Source organism: Megalops cyprinoides, chromosome 8, assembly GCF_013368585.1.
Source record: "Megalops cyprinoides isolate fMegCyp1 chromosome 8, fMegCyp1.pri, whole genome shotgun sequence".
NCBI lineage: Eukaryota > Metazoa > Chordata > Actinopteri > Elopiformes > Megalopidae > Megalops > Megalops cyprinoides.
The window spans coordinates 25,833,370-25,854,838 of NC_050590.1; the positions used below are offsets into that span (position 1 = coordinate 25,833,370).

At 36.7% G+C, this 21,469-nt stretch overlaps 1 protein-coding gene across 1 annotated transcript in view; it reads right to left on the reverse strand.

The window, feature by feature from the left end:
- LOC118781819 (protein kinase C-binding protein NELL1-like) overlaps positions 1-21,469 on the reverse strand; it is a 172,543-nt gene that overhangs the window by 6,349 nt on the left and 144,725 nt on the right. Inside the window, exons 15-16 of the mRNA XM_036534911.1 lie at positions 14,764-14,859; positions 4,574-4,714 (exon numbers count right to left, since the gene is read on the reverse strand). Of these exons, the coding sequence (XP_036390804.1) occupies positions 4,574-4,714; positions 14,764-14,859 (237 nt within the window). The remainder of the gene's footprint in view (positions 1-4,573; positions 4,715-14,763; positions 14,860-21,469) is intronic.

The window sequence follows — 21,469 nt, forward strand, 5'->3', positions numbered from 1 at the left end:
ACAATCTGGTTACCATCATTCCCACCTCTAAAGCATATGGATCCATTCAAGTGTCCATTCAAACCCACCAGATCCACACAAAGCTTTCTAATAAAACATCAGAGACCACTTGCTCCACTTGCATATACTTGCCTCACATTTTTGCTCAGCACCTGAAAACTTCCGGTCCATATTTTCAGGGTCTGAGACAAGAATGTCATCATTAAAGCTAATAAGAAAAATTGACAGGATATGGGTAAATATACATTCATGCAGAATGAAGAGAGCATGATTTTCACCCCCCCCCCCCAAAACAATTCAAATGTTTATTATGCACACTTTCCTGAGTATTTAAATTGTGGAGGCTCTGCACAGATTGATTGATCTTTACATCATCGACATACTCTGGTCAGGGACAAGGAAACAAAGATTTAATCTCTCCACATGGTCAAATTATAAGTGCATGTGTGTCATAAGAAGTCTAAAGGTGAGATTTCTGCTTCTCTTTTGAACTCATGAGCCATCACTACTCATCACCACTTGCCATAGGACTGATGATGGTTATACAAACATAGGTCTCCTACTGCGGGAATCACTGGAACCAACTCTTTTCAAACTGTGCGTTAATAACAATAGTCATAATAATAGCTATGGACTGCCAGAAGTACCTGTTGCACAGAAAATGATGCAGGTTCACAACATATATAAAGCCACTATTACTTGTTTTAAGGCACAAATTCTTGATTTACAAAGAGAGGGGCTGAGGAGTGAGAATGTCTGTGAGTCAGAGAAATGAAATAAAAAACAGTCTGAAAACGTGTGGGTGTGGGGGTAAATTTGTTTGTTGTGTTGTCTTATTTTAGTTTCTCATTTTCATTCAGTGAGGGGAATTGAAGATGACATTTATTTTACCTCCTCTCTCTCTGTGTTTGTGTGTGCATGTTCGAGCCCCCTGCCATGTTCACCCCAGAGCTTAAACAAACACCTGCCTAAAAACTGCAATTTAAGTTTTGGTCTGTGTCCTGTCACTCCCAATCCTTGCATATTAGACTTCATATATTTCAATGTGTAAATATGTTTTCCCATCTTAACTAATATTTGACATAAAATAGGACTTAATCCTTGAAAGCCTGGTTTAGGATTGAGTTGGCAGGGATACAGTGTGTCATAAAAGAAGGGACCATCTGTATGTCTGCCACACAGTAGAACTCAGTGTTTTTAAGTGAAGCAGGCCTAACTCATCTCATCCACTACCAAAGTGTAGCCCCCACCTGAGTGATTCATAGCAACTATTTTTCACCAGAATGCTCACTATTCATAAGCTGATAGCCAGACATTTACTTGATGATTAGAGGCCCTTGATTGAGACAGCTAAATTAAGAATTTGACCAGTAAACTGGACACTTCCACATAAGTGCCATGGATTTTTAATGTCCAATTTATAGAAATAAAGAGCATGGTGCCACAACACTCATACTTCAGGCATACCACCACTAATACAGATGGATTTTACCTGCAATAAATCCCTTCAAATGTACATTTGGAGGCAATAACATCTGTACTGCCAGCTTTTTTACATGGCTTGCTAACATTTCATATTGTCATCTTATAAACTACAATCTGTGTCACATGCAAAATATCCACTAATCACTTTCTTAATGAAACATTGATTTCAGTATAATGTTGGCAAAACCTTCTGAGGATCTAATAAAATACTGGGCTTGTCAAAAATATTTTCGAATTTTCTAATTTATTATAAATCATACCATATGATGATCTACCATATGATGATGTACAGTCTATTCATGTCTTTTAGACTTCTTTCACATGAATGACTACATTAAATGACAGCATATGAAAAGGATATATATCTGAATTGCAAAAGGAGCTTTGTTCCCTTTCACATTAAAGACAGCGGTGTCAGTGCTTCAATATCTGAATAAAAACAAAGAAAATCCTTGCTGAAATTCAGCAGTGTTGCCCTGCATTTTTAAAATTCTGACTTATGCATAATGAAGGTAGTTGTATCTTGGTTAATTCAAAGTGTACTAATGACAACTAATTGGGTCTTTCCCCCTACCATATCTGACAAATCTTAAATAAAAGGATTTGCATCATAAGGGCTAAATGAAAAATCCCTGACAAGTGAGTCCACTGACCATCAATCTTCCTTCCTGATTGGGCTCTCTGGTTGTGCATTTCAAAAGTTAAGAAAAAAACAGTGTTGCACACTTTAGGTGATCTGCCAAGTTTTGTTTTAAATTAGTTGACTAGGTGGTAATTTTGAGCTTGTACTCAAGCTTGGTGTTAGGTAAATACAGCTGACTTGCTTGCCAAATTTATCAGTAAGGCTTGAGAAGAGTAAGATAGGAGGGACAATCTAATTATTTTATATATATATATATATATGTTTCTCCAAAGTCAACTGGCAAGTCAAATAAAAGACAAGCAAGTAATACAAAAGCTTTTCTTAGTTTACACTGTAGCTGTTTGATTGATACTTAAACTGCTTACTTGTCTTCAGGACAGGCCTACAAAATATGGTAACATTACCTAACAGTTATATTGAGCAAGCTACCACATTGCTGTCATATTACCTTTTATGGTCGTTGCAAACAAAAGAAGAGAACGCTATAATTACATATTGATTGCACACACAAATATTACAATGTTCAATCAGTTTCCTTTGTTTCCTTAGACATGTACAACATCTGCTCTTCTGGTGTGACAAATGGAGTGAATGTTTCAGAAGTCTGTCAGAATTTACATCATGTCAACATTAAGCAATGGAATTTTAATGAGATGTCATGTGAGTCATCCTTTGTCTTTGTCATCATTGTCACGATGGGCAAGTGAAAACAATCTGTGGAATCCGTATTTAGGCTACTTTGCAGTCGGGCTGAACAATGATGTTGCCTATATATCTATCTCTGTCTCTCTCTCTCTGTGTCTATATATATACATATACATTTTCTTTTCAGCATGGACTTTGCTGCTGCAGGAACACAGAAGTAGTGTCAAACAAAGAATCCTACACAAAATTTGAACACACACACACACGTTTAGCTTGTTCATTGAGCAACCACACGTTTTAAATTTTTGGCTACTGTACAAAAACTATAGTGTTTATAGACAAAGTTTGAAATATGCTTGGTAAAAATGAGCAATTCTACCATTGTGTAGACAGTTTTCCAAATAAAAGTTTAATATTAGTTTCTTAATGTTTTTTTTTTTTTTGGAATTTCCCTTTTTCACCAAACTTTTGTAGTTGCCAATTATATACTTAAGCTCATCACCATTACAGCAACCACAGAACCCACACAGTAGTTCAGGATGCGGTGTGTGAAAACCTCTCATACATGCATACCTACTGCAACTACTTTCCATACGACATATCTCACACTGCAACAGGAGGCCTTTGGAGGTAGGGCATATCCTCCTGACACTGAGCTACTCATAAACAGCCATCCATGTCCCACTGTGTCAACAATGGGGACCCTTGCTCACATACCCATCCCTTTTTCCAGGGGAATGCAGCCAGTTTGTTCTGTCAAATATGGGCACCTGGTCATAAAAGACACACACAACCCAGGCCATAGGGCTCAGTCTGCACTAGAAACCTTTAATGTCTGAGACACTCAGAAGTCAAATGTAAGTATTAACTTTTCAAAAAGAAATTTTTCAATAAAAACATTTTTCTGCTGCCTCCCATGCAAAAGAGGAATTCAGGTTTCTAATTTTATTGGAACATTCTTCTTTGTGAACAATGTTGACACAAATTGTTTTGTTTTCACAAGTTCCTTTTTCTATTAACTTATATTTACTGCATACTTGTTGTAATTTTCCATGATTAGCAATTCTTGTTATCAAACACAAATATTTAGCCCAATAATCAGTGTTTTGATGTTATTTAAACCATGATAATATACTCGGTTTAACAGGATTTGTATACGTTTGTATACATTATGATAACGTTTAAAGTGTTTCTATCAGTTGTAACTGAATAGGCACATAGATGATTCACTCCAAGCATCACATACTAATGAAGAACAATGCACACTTTGCTTCGCATTTTACCAACAATAAAGACAACAGACAACATTCTTGGACTGAGCAATTGATTTGCTCAGATTCTTTCACTTGTGATGCAGGTTCACCAGTTAGCCAGCATTTTGTCAACTAGCGGGTACCTGCCTCTACTTTACTGAAGACCTTTGAGGCAATATTAATAAAAGAAAGGTATGTCATTGCAAAAAAATTCAAGGGAATTCAAAACACAATAAAACAACATGCAAACAGCTTATTATGTTAAAGCACCTCAGCATACACTCCATTATTAATTTAATGACTATGATTAAGAACATAATGTCAATGAGGTTACTGCCTTTGAAATGTCAGGACTGGGGAAGGATGAGAGATTTTCTCTCCCTGACCTCTCCCCCAACACAAAAATACAGATTCTTTAAGGGACTCAATGCACTGAACTTCTCTGCAGGGCCTTACTAAAGGAAATAAGTATTCATTGTGATAGGGTTTGAAAGGCCTTCATAGTACACGGTATAAAATAAAAAAAGAGTTACTCTAAATTGCTTACCAATGCAGGACCCCCCGTCGATTGAGTAGGACCCATTGTCATGGAAACCGCTCCTACATTCACAGTGGTACCAGCCAGGTAGGTTGACACAGTGCGAATGGTTGTGACACTGGATAAGGCCTTCTGCACACTCATCAATGTCTACCTCACAGGGAGGAAAAAACACACAAAGCAAATTACTCTCTGGACCTTCTCTCATCCAAAATACAAAAAATACAAGGCCTGTGCACATTTCTGGGAATTTCTGATCAGCAATGCCTGATCTTTCCTAGTTTCCTAGATTCTAGTGCATCTCCTTATATATGATGTTTCTGGGGAAAAAAAAGATGATGATTAAAATGGCTTCCACCCATTGTTTTGCTTGTTACACACATAAGTTCTCCTGTTGTAGCTGCTAATAATTCAATGAATCATATAGAAGGCCAATATTTATATTTACTTACACTGCATATCATCTACCCACAGAGATAGTCTGTAACCTGTAAGACTGTAGTTTCATTTCCTACTCAAAAACAGTCTCTTAGTTTAATTATAGTATATATAGTCTTTTCATGAAGAGCATGAAATCAGAGCTGCTTCACATAAGAACCTGATAGTAAGGTAAAGTGGTTCTCTTCAAAATGACTTAGGGATTCCAACTTAACAGTTACTTTGAGCTAAATATGTCAGCAACCAAGATAAATACTTTGCTTCCAGGGTACCATTTTTGTGATACTCCTTCATAACCAGATCCCTCTTCTAGATTATAGTTCACTTCAACAGAGCCTTCCTTTACTTTAGGCTAAATGCATTGATTAAATGTCCACCTTTTCCTGATGTGATGCTTTGGAGTTTAAGTCTTTAGTGCTGTTTCTGATGTGGGCTTGGAGCTCCACGAATCATACTGCTGCATTAAGGATTAAGTCAACACATCAGAATGTCACACACTCCTATATATGACAAACTGTTTCCTTTTAAATATACAAATTAGATATTTTACAGGTGCCTATTTATTGAGGATAAATTCTTTGTTCACAGGTACAACAGTAGTGCCCTACCCAAGAATCAAACCTGTAACCTTTCAATTAACCTTTGAAAACCTACTCCCACTCTCACAGAGATAGGGTGGACTACTACTCTTCCACAAGTTTAAACATATATTTGCAAAGTAGATACTTCTATTTTGCCTAAACTGCCACTTTCACAAAGGACTGTTTGCTTTTTGATGAATCTCAGCTTCACTCTTTCCTCAAGAGGAGAGTGACTAACAATTAAAGGTGCCTGGCTTCTGCTCAAGTCAAATTTTCCATAGGGTCCTTGGGGACAGACAGAGGGCAATGCAACATTCGCTCAGGGAGATGACTGTGCATGATGCAGGATGTGCTCTTGCATTCACCTTGTGGGGACTTAATAGAGAAGTGCAGAATGGAGAGGAAGACGCTTGTCAGCAGCAGCAGGGGGCTTGACAAGCCAGGTAATGCGAGACACAGCGATGCTTTCAAAGTTCCAATCTTCAAAGTCAACAGCAGTGCCAAACCTCTGGAGGTTTCAGACATGAAAAACGCTAACAAAACTGCAAAAAGCAGCTCTTCCTTAGTAGTGGTGAACATACTGAAATATACATTTTACAGAATGAACAATGATGTGGTGTAGATTTTCCCTCCATATTTTTTCACATCAAGAATAGTCTACTCACTATTGCAGGAAAAGAAATTAATGTATATTCTTTTAAAGAGCAATATGGTCTGAACCAACTATATGAATATAATACTGTGACAGTACACACAGTTTGCTAGCCTTGAAAAACAATAAAAAATATCAAAAGGAAGACTGTAGTATGGGTCATCAAAGCAGTTATCCTGGTATTCATTTCAGACAAAAGCATTGCAGGCAAGATGTCTATGACTTTCAGTTTCTTACTGACACAATGTTCTGTCACTACATACACATCCATTTTCTTCATAACCTCTTACTCCGTTAAAACAGGCTTGTGACATTTCCAATTGTAAAGCAATCGAATGTTAAAGCAGTACTGCAGCTGTGTTATAAATCAGTGTGATACATATTTCAGCACAGATATGTGACATTCACAAAAGGGTCATTCAAATAAATCAAAACTGCTCTGCCTTAGCCATATCTTTGATCTGGCACTTGGTGTGTTCATTTCAACTACTTGAGCAGCTGTGGTGAGGCAACTTTTTATTTGCACATGTCATTACAATCTAGACATTACAAGGTTCTTCTCCTGTCCCCTAACATGATTGGTTTTTTATATTTTGAGGGAAATGTAAGTACTATATAATCCACTACTTTATAAACACACAGGTTGCCATTGATAAGATAATATAAACCTTTCTGAAAATTTAAACAGGTTGAATCCTACATCACTGAATCCTTACAAACCGTTTTTTCAGAGAGCATTAACCGAATCTGTGCCCTTTTCCAACACAAACCGCTTTCTTGGGTATTTTGATGGTGGGTTTAACTGTGTTTAACGGTCTGCTACAGTACATTTTCTACATTTAACACTCCCCTAATGCTTATTTGTAAGATATGTAGCTAAACACATGCTTTCACATCATACAATCAGCCTCATCTGTAGGATTCTCAACTCAAAATATAAGGTGACCATTCTTTTGTACAGAATTTGAAATTCCCCCTTTACAGTTGCTGCATGCTGCCTGCAATGAGCAGAGAGAGTTCAAAATCTCTCAGTTATGATTTGATCAGGACTGTTAAAAAGACAGACTGTTCCTTTAAGACTGCGGGAGCTGAGAAGCCAATCACTGGCCAGCAGATGGCGTGCCTCAAGAGTCTTGCGTAAGAATTGAGAAAAACAAGTTCGCGAACAGCACGGGGAGCCGCGACTTCATTAAGAGTTTAGTTAAAGAGTTTAAATAACGCAGTGTAGGAACAATTAGACTAGTTACATTGGGATTTGTGCGTCGATGTAAACCGTAAGTGGTTCTCTGTGTTGTCTATAAGTAAGCAGTGAGAGATCGCAGCATGTATGCTAGCATGTTTACGGTTTGCAGCGATCATTGTAAGACGGCATAAATATCGCGATGTAAAGATAATAGATCGCTTTTCTGTTAGCGAGCCGTATATTAAGATTATTAAGCATACGTGTACTCTGTATATAATAGTAAGATGCCCAAAGTTTATGCCATTTCTCCTTTACACTGGCGCATGCGCACTAAGGCTCATGCGCCTCTTACGTGAACCAGTAACCAGATAGCATGCACCTAAGTAGAGGTTATCTCTACAATATAGGGTCATGTTATTCTGAGTTCATTAAAGATATCAGCATGGATGTGTATTTAAGGTGTACCGATTCATATGTATGCTTAAGTTGATTTGTATTTGGGTTTATTAAGTTTGTTGTATTCTGTTTACTTTGTTTGTTTATAGAAACCACAAATCTCAATACCTCGAGTCTCAATACTACCAATGTCACTACCTCAAGCTTTGATCAGCAAACCTAAATAAAGGAATCCTTTATGGTAACAAGGCCTGGTGATTGGAATCCCTCTTCTACAGCACCGGAGTTCAAACTGGACTCTCCACAGTGATTTGAACGGTCCCATCAGTATTACTATTCTTCAAGGACATTTTACATTTTTCACTTTGATGGCTTGGCAATGAAGTATTGTAAAACTCATTGCAATAACAGTGCTTCTACTTGACATTCTATCTTTATATCACTTCTGCTTTAATTTTCATATGTTATTGCTGTGCTGGTTGAAAACTTAGCAGACAAGATTTTTGCTTCAAAAAGACCACAACAGCACTGTGGTGGTTTGCTATGACCAATGACAACTCACTCATAAACAGTCCTGATGCACAAGTAAACTCTCATACTGCCTCACTGAAATGCTATTGAAATAAACTGAATTTATTTCATTTGCCATCAGATTAACTGTTTATGGTGTGTTCATGCACTGATGATATCTTGATATATTACACTGATGTGCTGTAGACAACACAGAGATTACTGTATTTGCAAATGATTTGTTTAGAGCAGGTCGATGTGAAGTTTATTGCAATCTGGCAATGAATGCTGGAAATAATTCTTTAATACAATTATCACATGGATGATAAAATGGTGACAGGCCGTGCATTAAACAAACATTAAGTTCTATGTGTGATCTATGCTCATTGAAATAGCTACTGAACAGTTTTTGATACTTGGTTGGAATGGATAGAGATGTTCAAAAACAAAACTACAGTAAAGTGTCTTTCTGCTGATATTGTATATTTGTAAAGCATCTGCTAAGAAACACTAAAAGTCCAGTGTTAGTAACCTTTTTTGGGTGTTGGATGGATGGATGTTATGAATCTTTGAACTTTTTAAAAACACCCTATATTCTACAATAGTACTTTATATCTGGCCTTTACAGCAACATATCAGCAAAACATTCATACTGATTTTGTAACAGCCTATAATCCAGGGTCTCACTGCATCTCTGATTCAAAGAATAAAGACAGGTATTCAGACTAGTGCTGTCGAGTCTAATTCTTTGTGGCATGTTCACTGCTTTACCTTTAAATTCTGACTTTTAACAGATTTCTCAGTATTTGCTTGCTTTTCCTGTCTGCTAAACCTGATACTAACTGATGTGAGTTGAATGCTTGACCTGCATCTGGCTGTGGTTGGGCAATGGTTGATGGCAAGTCAAATTCATTGCTCATTTAAGCATGAAAAACCAATAACCAGCATGGTCTTCCTATAGATCATTCACTGTATTATAGAACAGCTCTTGTCATAGTTTAGTACTGTAAAAGTTGTAACGTTCTTGGGTGAGCCTGAATGCTTCCATTAGCTTTATATTGACAGGATTATGGTCACCTGGTTTGAAGTGTATTTACTCAAAATAAAGTTTAAGAATGTATAAAATCTGTTGCATAACCTGTAAAGAAATCACTCCATTTCTACACCAACATAATTGACTGTGTAAAAGCACTGTAGGGGATATGGACATATATTTTCAACTAAAACCAAGTTTATTACAATGCTTACTCTCAGCATCTTCAAAATGGTATGGTATGGTACACGACCCTGGCAATCTGGTAAGTAAAGGAATGTGGTCAACATGATTCCTCACCCTTATAAGGCTATGAAACAAAAATTAAATAAACTTTGTTGCACTGCTCTCAAATTAAGTTAAGCACAAACATCCTGATGCAGTCATGCATGTGTGGTACTAACACCTCTGAGGCATCTGGTACTTCAAAGGAGAGCTCCAACAGGGGTCACCCAGAGGTTATTGGAGATTCTCATTGGAGGTCTTTGTCATACAGTGACTACATGGACTCCCATTCTCCAAACAGATTGCATGGAAATTGGAGCCGCAAGTTTTCTACCAGTGACCAAACCATATGCCCATGTGGAGTAGAACCTTTGAAGTGGTACTACACAAGTGTGACCAGAACAACATCCTTGTTCCCTCTTAGCTCCTCTCTGATGGCCTTGCACCTCTGCTCAGTTCTGCTAGAGTGCTCCTTACTCTGAGGAGGAGGGGGGGCTTTCCACCTGAAACGGTTACATCAATTTTTTTTTAACTCCACTAGCTCTGGAAAGGGAAGACTCCTCGACCACAGATGCACCCCTCATCCTGAAGTCACATCCAGCTCTGGATGGCCAAGCTCTTTCCAACACATTCCGTTCTGAACCCACATCTGGCTCTTGAAGCAAGTCCCTCGACAATAAGTGATGCACCCAACATGATGTTGGAAGCTGTCAGTAAAGACAGTGTTTTTGTTGTGTTAATGAACTTGCTTTTATTACATTGTCACCTTGTCTGTATTTTGTAGTGAAAAACTGGGCTCTAACAAGCTTAAAAGACATAATTTTAATAATTTTCATATTCATTGAGGAATGTTAGTTCTCACCAAATAACTGGTGCCTCTGTGGGGATAGCAAATGTCCTCAACAATATCTTTTAAAATTCTCCTTGTCCGGAATTTGAAATATATGCTTGTGAAATCAGACTTGCCTCCCATCCAGATGCATTTTAGGAAGAGGCTCTGAACTGTTGAAGCATCCACCATAAATGTACCTTTACCATACTTTTTCAAGTATCCATGTGGTCTGGCTTGTGCTTGCAAAACAGAGAGCTCTGTGGTCTACTTCATGAGAGCAAATTGTAAGGTCTTTATGTTAAGATGTATAGGTATTAAACACATAAAATGCAGAGGAGAGGGGAAGACTCAGATGACCTACTGAAGGGAAGATGTTTGGATATATTATTTGAATACACTGTCATCAATGGGACTCAGTTTGGACTTGATATTAAACCCTTTATACAGACCACACCAACTCCTAGACTGTCATACACATTTCTCAGGATTATCATGTTACAATGTGAGTCAGGCTACAATACACAACTATTTATGTCTTTGTGGCAGGACCTACAGTGAAAAGGTTCCTCCATTTCTACTGATAAAAGTGGCTCCTTTGTTTTTTTTTTCATTGATGAAATTAATCTACAGTCTTTGTTTTTCCTTTTTTATGTACATGAACTGTTATGTTTACATTTAAGTTTTTTTACATTTTAGTTTATCTGTATTATCTGTGTAACTCAGAGGTGTCCACACAGGTCCCAGGGTGACAAGGGTGAAGTTTCTAACCCATGCAACAGGGTTCAGCTTGCACTTGGAATAAAAGCTTTTATTATCTGACCAATTCAGGAGCCTTATATATGGTCTTATTATGGATGCATGAGTTTTTAAACTTTGCATTTAATAACTGGCTGCTAACATGTTTTATGACTACAACACCAAAAAAATGTTTTTTTTTTACTTTTCTTTTGGTCAAATTTAGTTCTGAATGGTCACTATGTCAGCTGTAACAATTAAACAATTATAATTAATTTATCATTTGCATGATGGGTCCAGCCCCATGGTTTTGTTTAGTGCCTTATCTCCTGAATCAATGCTTCTATTTAAAACCATCTGAATGTAATGGACCAAAATAAAACAAGACACTTTCCAAGAGACAGTCACACAATGGGATATAGAGAATAAATGATGAAGGCAGGAAAGTTCATTCTCTATAGACAGGGCCAGCTCTTTGGGTCTGTCTCTGTACCTCTGGAGCTTCACACAGTTGGAGTAATGGGAATTGCTCTGGCGATTTCTGATTCCTTACAGCTAAATTCAGCTAAAGTGTTTTTTTTTTTTTACAAGATGAGTCAGAGTGAAAGGAAGGGAAAAATAAAAAAGATCCTAAACAACAGTAGAAATAGGGCAACAAAAACTCACATCTCAGCCTCTGTGAGAACTGACTTTGTGACACAAAAGAAAGCCATTTAGAGGCTTTTAATCTACTATATTCTTATGCAAACAAACATGGCAAGTCCAACAGAGGGGTCCTTCCCTGTTAGACATGAGGGATAAAATACAATGCAAATCTGTTTTGCTAGCCCGCTTAAGGAGAGACAGATGGACATGTGCATACTGCTCTTTATTTTGTACAGGGTGTGCAACCAAGCAAAAAAAAAAAAAAGCAACAAATCTTCAGGACACTCCAGGCTAGAGTCACAGGTCCATAGGGAGGAAACTAATTACTATCTGATGTGCAACATCGTGCTTTACAAACACCTGATTTGAAAGGGTTCAAGATCATTTCCATTCAAGCCTCTGTGTTTCCTTTCACATATAGTAATGTACGTATCCTGAAAACAATGCTCATTTAATGCCATCAGGCACAACTTTCTATCTTTGGGTTTTCTTTAACTGAAAATGATCTTAATTCACTTTCCTTCTTTGTATTTAATGTGCAGTGCAGTGGTAGTCAACACCATTATCTGTACTTTTCTTCATAGCAGTCGAGAACAGCAGAATGAATGACAGCTCTCCTCTTTGAAAGGTCAACACTAACATATACACTTACACTCTATGGCTTTTTCCAGTAACTCTCTCTAAAACAAAGCTCAGAAGTACAAAACCTTATACATGTCAACAATATTATGAGGAAATCATTTGTAACTCATGTCATTTTGGACACATTCATTCAGAGTAACAATGGAATGCACAGGACATTAGAAATAGCGCATACAAAGAAGCAGCTTGTAACTGGTCAAATAAATGATGCAATAAAAAGTATTTGAAGTCTCGTCAAAGTGTTGCGCAGATTCCTTTTATTTTAGGTAATGATCAAATTATTCACCTCAGTTGGACAGTGTCTTTTAGTTTACATTTTAATAATTGTAATATAAAAGGAAAAAAAATCCACACACCACAAATGTGGTTTAACATCATTTGAAATAAGAGATGAATAAATATTTCATCGAGTCCACACCCATGAGTATACAACCTTTTCCCACTCATGACTACATCACTGGGATTATCCTTTAAGCAGAAAACTATACAAAAGATAATTAATTGAAAAGTCTTGTCTTGAAGGCCTAAAACCAGGGATGGAAACAGGCAATTACAATTCATCAGTCAAACTTTCACGCACTTGGTGCAATTTTAGATTGACTTAAAAATAATATGCACACTCTCTGTACAGCAACCATGAGAAGTGGGTTCGTCTCTGTGCGTCAGCTGATTTGACTGTTCACAGCACAGCACTGTCAACACAGAACAGACAGACTAAAATAAATTAAATATGGTAAATGGTTCAGGTCAGTCTCTTGACACAAATCAGGCAATTACAATAAGTCTGTACATGTGTAAAGCAAACCATTAGCTGTGTATAGTAACCAATCCAAGAGCCACATAATGGAACAAAGAGGTGTTAATGTTACAAATAACTGCAAATGATTGCATCTGGTATGGTATCGGTACTTTCAATATGGTATGGGCATTACTGCATTGAGTCATGTTCTCTTTATATATCAACATGACAAGAGTAAATAAATAAAAATATCTAATACAGTAACACCATTAATAATAAAAACTGCACATTGAAACAGTATGGTGCACTGCAATCTTAATTACAAAACATCTGCTTTTCAAGCTCAATCCAAAAGTGGCCTTGATAATTTCAAATAAATTATGAAGTGCTGATAATTAATACCTTTCACAACGTAATATTGAGAACTGATATGGAAAGCTTAGAGGGGTCCTGTATGATGCTGAAATCAGATATGTCTGTAAAGTCTTGCCCTAAAGCAACTACAGATGCAACACACTAATGTGAGACAATTTTAAAGGCTGTAAAGTGTATAGCCATACAGGCAAGGACATTTCAGAGATGAATTATAAAGTAGTTTTAAATAATCATTCAACAAATTAAGGGCAAGAATAAAAACCATTGTATTTAGTACAGATGTTCCTGTGGCTTCTTTTGGGCATATGTATCATACAGATACATGAGCCTATGTGAGTCTGTTGTGATGTGCTATCATGTCTCCTTGCTTATAAGTCAACATATTAACCTCACAGTGTGTTTTAAATTTGATTACATAGATCTTTACAAGGAAGAAAATCAATGAATATGAAAAGACTCTGAATTACCATAAACCTTTTACACTAATGCATAGTTTAAGGGGGTACAAATGGCAAAGTATTTTCTGAACTCCTCAAAATGCACCTTCATATTGACACATTTCGTAAGGACCAAAGCTGGCTTACACACACCTTGTAGGCACACTTACCCAGAGTAAAATGCCAACCTTACAGTTATTGCTGGAACATCTGCTCTGGGTACCTGTCTCTTTGACCATAAGGGCAGTGGCAGCAGAGTAGACGCCCCAAACCTGCCACTCATTGTGAAACCATGACAACCAGATGAGACCGCCCAGCCAGTCTCAGACCTGAATGCCTGGAGAACTGAATTAGCACTGCAAGAAAATGACTTTAAAGTTCGCTTGTACTCTTAAAAGAGGGAAAGATTGAGAAAAGATCATGCTTTATCCTCCAACTGAATTAAACCATTTGGACAGCTACATACTGTGTAGAAAGCATTAAATGACAGCATGTGCCTATGGCACCCAAATGACCCGATTTTGCTTCCTTGTTGTTTTGTAAATAGAATAGCTCCTTATATAAAACAATCTGACCTTAGAAAAGGAAGGAACGCATTGCACTGTCTGACAGATTAGGTGGAGGAATTATAAAGGTCATCAGACAGCAGAAAGGTACTTTGTGTAAAAGGTACTTGCATTTCAAAATGGTTCAAACGTCAGACTCAGCTAAACCAGAATATAAGAACTGCTTGATGAGTACCCAGCCTGCTTTGCAGGAGTGCTGAAGTGTCTTACCTTTCTCGCAGTGGCGTCCAGTAAAACCTGAGGGGCAGAGGCAGGTGTCAGGTGACACACAGGTCCCTCCACTGCGGCAGACTTCCGCACAGAAAGCTGGAGATAACAGAAGGGAAGAGAAGCCCAGACTTACAGACGTCACTCTTACAGTGAGGAGCAGTTCTAAAACTACTGGAATGGCAAAATGATAAAAGGGTAGATTAACCATACACTTGCATAATATTTATTACTTTAAAGCGGTTGCCATCTTCAGTGTTGTTTTCAACACAGCCTTTCAGACAGTAGCCTTGGAATATGTATATCCTGAGTATAGCACAGGCTGTCTTGGGAAACCTACCCAGTGTTGGACACAGCCAAAATACATTGATGTATTTTTATTATTTAAAGCTCTTCAAAAATATATTTAATCAATAAAAGTAACATTTTTTGCATTACATCTTGAAGAGTTGCTGAAATTCTTCAAACCAGTTTTTCAACTCTTCTTTAACACCTTGGTAGATGCGTGAGGCAGGGGCGGTTCTTTGTGATTATGTTGCTGACAAATGAAAGAAATGTTACCCCTTACCCATTACTTTCTTCAAGTATTCACAAATTCTGTGCATATTTCCAGACAAAAAATGTAGACAGAGATATAATCCCTCATTTTTGCTTGAACACTGTAAGCTAGTCTCTAAGCAACAGGTCTGTATCTCTGCACGGGAAGGAATCCAATTATCATGTAACATGTTTAATTAGATTAATACCTTTTAACACTGTGTCAAAATTACCAGGAGATGGATTGTTCTCCATACCTTTTGTTTTAGTTTTAATTCCAGGTGAAACAACACATTTTAGAATGTGTAACATAAAGTGTCAGTCATTCATTAAATATAAATAATGACATGATAATAATACATAATGAATGTATTATATTAGTTTCCAATAAAAATAACATTTTCTTGAGGCAAAATTGATCCAAAAATTGCTGTTTGTTATAGATCATGCACCTTTGTGATATCAACTCTGCAAACTAAGTCTCCCTGCTTTCTCCAATAAGCATTAGCTAACCATCCAAAAATAACATTTTACTATGCCATGTTATCTTCTAACTGAAAAAATAGAAGATTTAATAATATTAGTAAAATGGTTACCACTCTCAAACATAATTCAATTTGTGTTCAACTCAACATGATTTAACTTCATGTAGCAGCAGTATTTCTACAAAAGTTCCATTCTGCAAAATGGAATTTGTCACTCAAAATACAAACTCTCAGTATGAAACACTAGGTGACTCTGTTTCTCTGGCTTATATAGACAATGACTCCCATAGAACAATAATGTAAGCTATTCCAACACAGTTTGAAGACAACATGTAGTGTCCTCATCACCTCCGAAATTAGAAATGACTCTGAAATGCAATAATCTAAATTCTAGTAGTATTTTTGAAAACTTCAAAAATAATATTTTCAGCACACTTAAATGAATGTTAATGACATTCATGACATCATATAACAGTTATTTTACTGAAGAGAACTATTAACAACACTACTCTCTTTTAAGGGATTTCAAATTCTCTGAGAAGAAACAAACAGTTTGGTTGTACTGAATTAAGGGGAAGAAATTCATGCAATAAATAATGTTATTGCTGTCAATTTGGAAAAGCAGGTTACAATGAATCTCTTTTTTAATCTTTTATGAATTGGAGGTTTTTTTTTTTTACAACCAAGGGTAGAGCATGACAGAAACACATGAAGAGATAGGAGGGGGAAAACATGCTCTGGAAATTCCTATTTCAGTTTTGGCTCAAATTAAGAGCTTAATTACCCTTTGAGTATGAGGGTATGAGGGTCTCAGTATAATCAGAGTTTGTTAAGTGTTGGAGACAGGCTGAAATATGCACTGCACACCTTAGACAGCTCAAAAAAGCACAGAAAACATTATCTGATTTTTCCCAATGGATCATTATCATATAAGTAAATCATATGAGTAAGTGTAATGGCAAGCAATCATGTTTAAATACAAACAAAATATGGGGATGCCATGATGTGACCAAGGTCTACTTGAACATGCATGTAAGCTGATCATATATTGCAATCACCTGAACCAATTATTAATTAGGATTCAGGAATGTCAAATCATATTTCATAACCACTTTTGCATTTGTTTTTTACTATAAATATTGCACAGTTGTGGCTCCTGCATATGGTATACCACAATGCAGAACTCCCTAAACAAAGTCTTACAGAAAATAATTTAAGAGGTGGGGAAAAAAATATGTTTATAGCCAGGGCTATGTGCCTCTTGTCCAGAGCCATTGTTGCTTGAGTGCCCTCAACATAAATTATTAATATAACTCTGCAAGCCCCTCAAAAGGTTGAAAACTACATGTTGAAGTAATGATAAAATAAATAAACAGAGCATGTCACTACACCAAAAGCCATTAACGTCTTAATTTGACTCCTTTCCTTATTTGACAGTTTCTGTCACGGAGTGATAAGAAGCCTGTTTGGTCCTGCACTACTAATAAGTACACTTTAAAACTGATTATACTTATTGACTCCACTTGTCTTTTCCTGCAATTATCATTTTACTTCCATCTACACAAACCCAGGCATGTCACACTAATGGTATCTATTAAGTAGAGTGTTCTTCAGAATTCTTCAATACGGCTTGTTAAAGGGGAAATACTTAGCCTTCACTGAACCACTTCAAGGCACTCAGGCCCTGCACAGGATAGACGCTATGCTTAACATGGAGCTGTGTGAAGGGGGAAATCAACTGAAGGAGCCTTGGAATTTTGTTAAAGCTCTAACATGGTTTCTTCCATCAGATTAAGAGCAACTCTAAACCATCATTCATGACTGTGCTGCACCCCTTTTCATACCTGGCAATGATCAGCAGTCAGTTTCAGGTGATGGGTTCTGCATCAGAGATAGTTTCCTTCATTAACCATACCTTACTACTCAATAGTTATCCCTCCATCACTGATCTTAATAACTTATATTGTTATATATGTGATTTTTCCTGTATCAGTGGCTGTGACAGAGGTTGGATGAGTCTCCTTGTGCGGTTTGTGGTTTCTGATATTATGAAAATCACTTTTGGTAGATTTATGAAGGTAGCTAATTGTGAATGAAAATGTATTCACTCCAACAATGTATGGGAGTGGACAGAGGTAATGGGAATGTATACAAAGTATGTTAGTAGGAGTCATAGTAATAGTAGTAGTGCATCATGGAAATTGAAAAATGGATTGAAACATGTAGAAAATGGGTGGGACCTGCTTGTAACAGTGTCAAAAACCATAATGCTAATGGCAAAAAGCAGTGTTTAAATAGTTAATACTAAAAAGCATTTCCATAGATATTTCATGTGATATACTAATTAGACATCCCTTGCTGCAAAATGTGCACAAAAAAAATCCATGTTTGTTTTTCTTAACAAATTTGCATATATTTCAGTGTCCCTCTGGAATAAATTTTTGCCAATTTTTCAGACTGCCAGAGAAGTCCTGGCCTTAACTTGTGGAGCACCTCTAGCAAGTCAGTGAAATGTGGAATCATCATTTAAATGCAAAAACCTGTGTCAAAATAGCAAAATCACTGCCGATAATTAGCAAGATCTTTTTTTGTTTAATTGATTCCCTCATCTTCATTGGAAGAAAACAGATGGACAAGTAATTCAGATTTACTCAATACCTCCAAATGGAAGAAATTGATATTACTCAAAATGAAGCAGTGTAACTAATTAAATGAAACTCCTCCAGTAAATTAAAATATTAACACTGAAAAGGAAAACCACTATACAGTGTTAACCTTAATCTTATTTTCAATATTGAAGCGTCAGCAGCATACTCTGCTAATATAAAATCTGCAGATGCGCAAAGTATGTTCAAAACCTTTTCCTGACAATTGCACGTCCATGTGAAAGTCAATGCCGTTGATAAGAACACAATAATACTTTACATCTGTACAGCTTAAACACACATGTAGCCTACATAAAAGGCCATTTTATCACTGTTAGGCAACTATTCAAACTATGTTTTTGCCTAGTGGTGTCATATCTAAGGGTAGGAGGAAATGTCATTGAATAGGTTGAATAGCTTTTGAGCAATGTGAGGACAGAAGAACTATTGACAGAAGTCTGTCCACACTCAGCAGGTAGATATGCCAGTGCACAACACTACTTGATAGAGAGCTTCACAAATGACAATAATATCCACTTGCAGATTATTCTGATGATGCAATAACTGAATTCTTTATTGTGACACATCACCTCTTTGACATGAGTCAACTAAGCCTACAGTGCAGACAAAGTGAAAGCTATATATTGCTATATATAATGCTGTGGTCCAATTTGCCTAATTTAAATTAGCTTGCTTTGACACATGATGAATATTTAATATCAATCTGCCATACTATAATCTGGGGCCTTTGTTTTACCAGAGATAAGGTGAAGTTCACTGCTCAGCAGGACATTTGTCCACTTGGTGACATCTCTGCAATATTCCCTGAAAGAAGTTCCAAATTCAACATTTTTGTCACATGTCAAGACAGAGCCTTTAGTTGAGGTTCACCTACATTTCAATCTATTTTGAAACCACATGGCCCATTTTCTCTCTTTCTCTCTCTGGATGATGCAAAATTTTGAGTTGAAACGAAGAATTAAAAATATATTAATTTAATATATAATAACAGCAAAGCCAAAATGTGATGAGTTGTTCCAATTTAACTGAGCAATGTATTATATTGCCCCTGAGAGCTATATCACCTACACTTTACTTACTTTACATACTTTTTCTGAACACTATGGCAAAATACCTGGTGATTTGTTGAAATGCATTTCCTGTTTTCCTGTTTATTTTTGCTGAGGTTTGGTATGCTAATAAAGAGCTCATATATGCATGCTTTGTGAAGAGAGTTCTTCACCAGAGCACACACAGAAATAGGGAACAGCTCTCAGTGCTCCTCCACAAGGAGTGATCTTTAATGAATAACTTCACCAACATTGCTTTCCCATCACCCTAGAAAAGTCATAATGGTTACAATACATTTCCACATTCTGATTTAACAGATTATTATGTATTTTACATTAACAGATTCTGTAACTAGTTTTGCAGTTTACAGCAGATTTGCCGCAGCAGCCCTGGTAGCTTGTACAAGGATTCAAACTCTTGTTGTTAAGGAACAATGCAATAAAACTTAAACCAAAAATATATTATGCAAACAAGTGCAATGACCCAATGCGGCTGGTATGTCAAATGTCTTCAATTTTTTCACAAATTTGGTAAAATGCTCACTGGCACATTTAACTTGGCAAAGCTATACTCCAATGCACAAATATACAATAAAAAATTTCCCACTGACAATATCCCAACTGAACATTGTTAGTTTCAGAATTTTACAAAGAATTTACAATGCACCAATCAAAAAGATTAACTGGGTGCTGGTCATTAAATTGTAGAAATGGTACAACAGCACTACTGATCTGTGCAACTTTGGTCACATGAAAGCCAATTAGTGGCACAGACTGAAACTATTTTTACCACTTTATAAAAGGTATTGTGCTGCATGAAGTCTGGTCAGGAAATCTTCAAGGCATTTCAAGCTGCTCTCCTTCCAAGCCATAAAATTCATATTCCTACTCACTATGCCATGACTGCCTGCAAATGCATATGTATTATTAATGCAGTGGGTATTGAGCATTCTCAGCTCCCTCTCCAATCTGCATACACTTCAATTAAACAGTTTCTGCCAAAATTTTAACGCTTGAGATGGACGGAGGAGACTTATGCAATTATAAATGATCTTTCTGATGATCTTTTACAAAGGTTTTCCATGGTCTGTTTGTAAAACTTTGTGTTGGCACTTTCTATATTACAGGTTAACAACAACTTTGCAAATGATGCCTTAAAGGAGATGTAATGTCTCTTAAAATCACAACACAAAAAACAGTGAGGACAGATAAAATTGTTGCATTATTTAGAAAAAAAGCACAGGTGAGGAGGAGATACGCTTAGCCTTGGGGTAAACGTATTTTTGAAGGAAACATTTGGTTTTAAGTGCAGTAATGAATAAACAGCAGTTCAACCATTATATTCTCACTGAAAAGTATGTATCATTAACCTCAAAAAGCAAGTATTTTTCTCTCACTGTGTGATGAAAAATGAATGTCAAAGAAAACAACCAGATAGGGCCCATGCATGAACTGTCCAGTGGCTATCCTTTGCATTCAGCTCACTACCTTATGTGTAATATGACACTATATGATGATAATTTCCAGCTGGAGTGATTACAGTTGATTTTTTCCTAGAGCAAAGAGAACTCAAAGGAGGCAAATTCTCATATGAGACACACATTAGCCATATTTAGATGCATCAGACAACTATCCCCCTCATTTCCATATTATCTGCACTGAAAAAAAATATTTTTAACATTCACTCCCTGGCAAAATGTAAGTCAAAATCTTAACATACACTAGTATATACTTATACAGAACACTATCACTATTCAAACACTAATGTAGATGAACATCCAAGGTAGTTTAGTGACACATTAAATATGCACATTTACATGTATTTGGATACTAAAATTGCAGAGAAAGGTTTCCAATACACTTGCTGGAAGCATCTGATGGCATTCCTTTTATCTGAGTATTGTCCTTTTTAACCACATGTGGTCATGTTATCTTCAACTGACCAATAAAGAACTTTTATTGCCTGAAGGCA